Here is a 6,000-nt window from a genome sequence, read left to right as displayed (position 1 = left end):
TTTTCTACATGTATACCTCTTTCTGGCATCTGTAAATGCTCTCGACCTGCTGGACTCATGCTCACAACATTATTAAACTTAGAACTTTTCTCAAAGCAATCATGTTGTTCCTTATTTTCAGCAAGCAAATCTGATGGAGGAAAAGCTCTATCAATATGTGCACACCTGCACTACACAAACTGGCTGGTATACAGACTAAAAGTTCATAGTACCTGTTCCACCATACATATGCGGTTCTGTACTTCAGGCCGCAAGGAGATTGGGCAGCAGTCAAAAGTTACGCCCCAATGTCCCCTCGTAGCCCACACTGATAAGCTGGAGTTTACAAGGCATGCAGCCTTGTTTTATTTTGCCCCTTTGTAGTTCTGCAACTGAACTTAAACCACGGCAGAATGGCGAAATCTAATGGAAAAGGTGTATATGGACTTCCACTAGAGACTGGTGGTGAAGATGGTGTTTTGCATTTGCTGCATGCATTGTCAAGTCTAATATACAGGTGGTGCTGTAGAGCCACTTACATTCAGCAACAGTTAGTGCCACCTGTATGCTGTAACTGCTACTGCAGGCAAACTAAAAAAGTAATTGCTTCATACTAGGCTACGATGCAGTGGAACATTTGTAGTCTAACCAGTGATCCCACCAATTTGCCAAGATATGAATTAATTCTAGGCTCCGACTTAGGATTTGCCCCTTTTCATATGGACTAAAGGGGCCACACTGGTGCTGTCCTTAGACTGCCAATCCATTTATCCAGGTTGTGCTTAAAAAGGGGTCAAGTTTCAGACAAGTAAAAAGGGCACTTTATATAAAATATAATTTTTTTATTTAAAATGTCAAAGTAAGACATTCCTGATGACTGAAGCTGTAGTAATTGGTAAGATATTAAGCAGATGTGTTACTCTGAGTGTCTTGTCAGAAGGTGAGTTTTCACTCAGCATATTATATGATTGTTTTCACTTAATTTTGTTTTTAATTTGTTGTTGATTAATTGTGTATAAATGGTTTTAGTGTACAATGGGTAGTCATACGCTTGTTTAAAATAGTGTGTGTGTGTGTGTGTGTGTGTGTGTGTGTGTGTGTGTGTGTGTGTGTGTGTGCGCGTATGCACATACATGCAAGTGTGTGTGTGTGTGTGTGTGTGTGTGTGTGTGTGTGTGTGTGTGTGCACATATGCACATACATGCAAGTGTGTGTGTGTCTGTGTGTGTGTGTGAGACTATCCCACACATCTGCTTTTGGATCAGGTGATGTGGCTAGGCTTATCTGCTTGGCACCTGCAAATGTAACCACTGTTCCTTTATGACATCATTAGTTTTGTGACCTTTAGGACAATAATGCAAAAGCATTTCAGGGTGAGCTATTTAGTAACTACTGGGTCTGACAATCTGTCGGCTGCGATACAAAAGTCTGCATACAAAAGAGAAAATATTTAAAGCTCCATCTGATTATTTATTATAGTATTTACTTCTTTGTTAAAATCGTGTCTCGCAGGGTGGCCATGGTGGTGCAGCGGTTAGCTTTGCCGCCTCACAGCAAGAGGTTCTCTGGTTCAATCCTCAGCTGGGGTGCGTTCTGTGCAGAGTCTGCATGTCCTCCCTGTGGTCGCGTGGGTTTCCTCCGGGTGCTCCGGTTTCTTCCCACATCCCGATGACATGCTGTAGGTGGATTGGACACTCTAAATTAGCCCTAGGTGTGAGGGTGTGCATGTGTGTACCTTCTGTGGAAGGTTGGGTGCCGGGCTGGCAACTCGACACTGTAAAACTCCACTGCCAATCATGAGCGGACAGGTGATCCGCTGTGGCGACCCCTAACCGGGAAAAAGACGAAAGAAGAAGTTAAAATCGTGTGTCGCAGCTCTAAAAGCTACTTTCAGAATACGTGAAGTGCTTTCGACAAGTCAGAAAGCTACAGAAGTCTTGCATTGGAGCTGTTACAGTACTACATTATACAGACTGCTTTCTCTGCTTTTATTATTAGTTTAGCCTGTGATAAGTCATTTGCTAAGCTCCACATCTTAAAACTGTATTGCATAAACCCTATCATGTATGTGTCTATAAAACATTGTATAAAGACCAGGAAACTGAAAGGAGTAGACAAAAAGTGCAGATGGAAATGTGTGATGTCAGGTAAGGAACAATTATGGCTGTACATACACACAAACAAGCACACACAGGCACACACAGCACACACAGCACACACGCTTGCACACAACCAGGTTATGTTAATATCTCAAAAGATGTAAATATCAGGAGACAGACAAAATGATGAAAACTAAATATCAATGTAGGGAATGTCGACATATCGGGATAAATGAAAAACTGACAGTACAGTGGGGATTGGGGACTTGGTCCTTTCCCTACCATAGTGTGATCTCAGAGTTGCAAGTTGGTGTCTTGTGACTCAGCATTCAGAATGTGTGATAAAAATAACAAGAATCTGCATACATACATGTATATACACAGAAGCACACATATGTAAAGGGGGCTGCACCACTTACACCCTCATCCATCAAAATGTCAGATAAGAAGAATGCAGATTACAGGCTTGTAAGAGGTTGGGTCTCAGCTGTTAGCACATTAGGTGGCTTAATCTGAACTGAAAAATAATGAACAGACATACATACTGAGGCTGACTGGACAGTGGTCAATCACATGCATTCAGCATAACGAACAGACATACATACTGAGGCTGAACGGACAGTGGTCAATCACATGCATCCAGCATAACGAACAGACATACATACTGAGGCTGACTGGACAGTGGTCAATCACATGCATTCAGCATAACGAACAGACATACATACTGAGGCTGACTGGACAGTGGTCAATCACATGCATTCAGCATAACGAACAGACATACATACTGAGGCTGACTGGACAGTGGTTAATCACATGCATTCAGCATAACGAACAGACATACATACTGAGGCTGAACGGACAGTGGTTAATCACATGCATTCAGCATAACGAACAGACATACATACTGAGGCTGACTGGACAGTGGTCAATCACATGCATTCAGCATAACGAACAGACATACATACTGAGGCTGACTGGACAGTGGTTAATCACATGCATTCAGCATAACGAACAGACATACATACTGAGGCTGAACGGACAGTGGTCAATCACATGCATCCAGCATTTAATGTCCTTACAAATGAAGGAACCTACAAATGCCTCAGTACTTGGGTTTCATGTGGGGAGGCTTTAACAACACAAACTGCAAGGACCGTCTTAAAAAACAAAAGGGCCAAAGGAGGTACAGCATATTTTGTAAACGCTTCTCTTCTAATACTTCCATGTTCTGCACAAATGTTTCCACACAGATATGACCATTACAAATAAAAGGGAGTTCCTAAACTTACCTCCAATCTTGTAGACATCCTGAAGAGGCAGGCGAAGGGGTTTGTCTGTGGGACGGGTGGGAGGTAAGATGGTGTCTAGGGCTTCTAACAGGGAAACTCCACTGGCATTGCCTTCCTTGCGTTCTACCTTCCAGCCTTTAAACCAGGGCATCTACAGAAAGGGAGGAAACAAAATGAAAGTGGGAAAGAACAGTTGATAAACTGACAGCACAGTGCCAGGCAATGCAAAAAATAAACGTGATACTACTGTTTTCATAAAATCAAACATAATAGACTTAGTGTGCAATAATGTGCTAAAACATGAAGGTAATTCAATTATCTGAGTCTGTCATTCAGCTATAGCCATACAGTAAGCAATGGTGTTATGACACCAAAGCAATGTGACCTTTGGAATTGGTGCAGCTTTGTACTTTATCAGCTGTGTTATTTTTAGAGGTGCATGTGCATGTGTGGGAGGTGACTTCAGGGAGAAACGCTTGTCCCATTGCAATATATATACATATATATATATATATATATATATATATATATATATATATATATATATATATATATACACACACACACACACACACACACATATATATATATATATATATATATATATATATATATATATGTATATTTATATATGTGTATATGGGTCTACTTCAGATTGCCAACATTTGAAAATGTCAACAACCATATGGCCGACACCATATGGCCGACAGTTTGAAATGCCGACAACCTGAAATGGTAGTGCAAACTACTGTAAACAGTGTTGGGCAGGGGGGCTTGCCCCCCTGCCCCCCACAACCTCCGCTACTTAAATATTCTCACTCCGAGATCACACTACAGTGCAGGAAAGGGGATTCTCCCAGTTCTGCACTGTAGCGGAATCTCCGCTACCATTTGTCAGCCTTTCAAATGTTCGGTCATATGGTGTTGGCCATATGAGTGTCGAACATTTGAAAGTTTGATCAAATGAAGGGGACCCGTGTATACATACATATATATATATATATATATATATATATATATATATATATATATATATATATATATATATATATATATATATATATATATATATATATATATATATATATATATATATATATATATATATATATATATATATATATATATATATATATATATATATATATATATATATATATATATATTTATATATATATATATATATATATAAGATATATAGATTGTTTTTATACATATAGTTTTACTTTGCCCCTATGTAGTTCTGCAACTGAACTTAAAGCATGGCAGAATCATGAAATCTAATGGAAATACTGTATATAGACTTCCACTAGAGACCGGTGGTAAAGTTGGTGCATATGGAAGAACAGGTTAGGTTTATAACTAGACAATAAACTGAGAAGGAAATGTCAGAAAAAAATGGCTAGAGGACTTCAATCAACAGAGAAACGTTTATATAGTGGTGTGGTGCAAGGGTGGACAATGAGACCAGGTCCATTCAACAGCCTTGTGTCAAACACACAGCCATACATACGTACATACATACATACATATATATGCATGTACATACATTTATACATACATATCTGTGTGATGAAAAAAAACAGATGGCCTATTTAGCCTGCAGCTGACCTCACACATCTTTCTTCCCCATTTCACATACAACCTGCCTCAATTTAAAGGAGTCAGCTATCCTGTTCTTTGCCATCTAATATATTAGCTTATTCCACTTTTTAGACAGAATTTAGTCTTCTAAATCTGAAGTTCATGGTATCTCTTACACTACCATTCTCTTTAGCTTCATTTTCATTCACTTCAATGTTATTGTTTTTTCATAGATTCAGAAATTCTTAGAGTTCACAAGGCTGATTCAGTGACTAGATCATAATTACCTTGTCAGTAGCCCAACCCCCCCAAAAAAAAAAAACAGAACCTCTTGTAGGCCTCTATCATATCTTCCCTTTTCTTCCCTTGTTCCATGGGAAAAGAGTCTTAACTATCCCAGTCTTTGCCACCCATCCCTTTTATCAATCTCAAAAACCTTCCTGTAGACCAGTGAATTTTTTTCCACCTTTTTTTCTTTCTACAACAGACTCCAGAGCACATAACAGGCCAGCAGCGGTCTGATCAGAAAACTGCAGATTAGAAAAATAAGCTCAATACCCTTTAACTTTTCTCTTAAAGATACAGCTGAATAACCTGCTGACTTTGGCAGGCATATTGTCAGACTGCGCTTGGTGGTTCAACTCTGCGGTTACATCATTCCCAGATCTTGCTCCCGCTCTGTCTCACTAGTGGCACCATCTTTATCCTGTCTTCAATCACTGGGTTGCTGAAGCCTTATTGAAAAATGTTATAATCATTCATGCTGAACTTTAGCTACCATCTGTCTGTCTGTCATGTTTATAAGATCCCCCCCTTCTTAAGCCTGGGCCCACTGTCACCCGGCTCTGCCTCTATTTCTGTACCATTCACACACAAGCTAGTCCTGTCCTCACTGCCTCTTATAATCTTTGCAAGGGTTTGTTCTGGCAGTACTTCATCAAACGTCAATGTTCCCTTTACATACACATTCTACATTCTTCCTTCAGTCATTTTCTAACCATTTTCCTTTCTACCCATAAAGCCTTCATCTTTGTTGATAAGCTACCTGT

At 39.6% G+C, this 6,000-nt stretch overlaps 1 protein-coding gene across 1 annotated transcript in view; it reads right to left on the bottom strand.

Annotated features, from left to right (window-relative positions):
• EEF1A2 (eukaryotic translation elongation factor 1 alpha 2) overlaps positions 1–6,000 on the bottom strand; it is a 108,133-nt gene that overhangs the window by 31,800 nt on the left and 70,333 nt on the right. Inside the window, exon 4 of the mRNA XM_044090448.1 lies at positions 3,368–3,518. Within this exon, the coding sequence (XP_043946383.1) occupies positions 3,368–3,518 (151 nt within the window). The remainder of the gene's footprint in view (positions 1–3,367; positions 3,519–6,000) is intronic.

Source organism: Protopterus annectens, chromosome 12.part0 (assembly GCF_019279795.1).
Source record: "Protopterus annectens isolate FY-2018-M chromosome 12.part0, PAN1.0, whole genome shotgun sequence".
Classification (NCBI taxonomy): Eukaryota; Metazoa; Chordata; order Ceratodontiformes; family Protopteridae; genus Protopterus; species Protopterus annectens.
The sequence above is the reverse complement of the archived record's forward strand: the minus strand, read 5'-3'. Positions and strand labels throughout refer to the sequence as shown.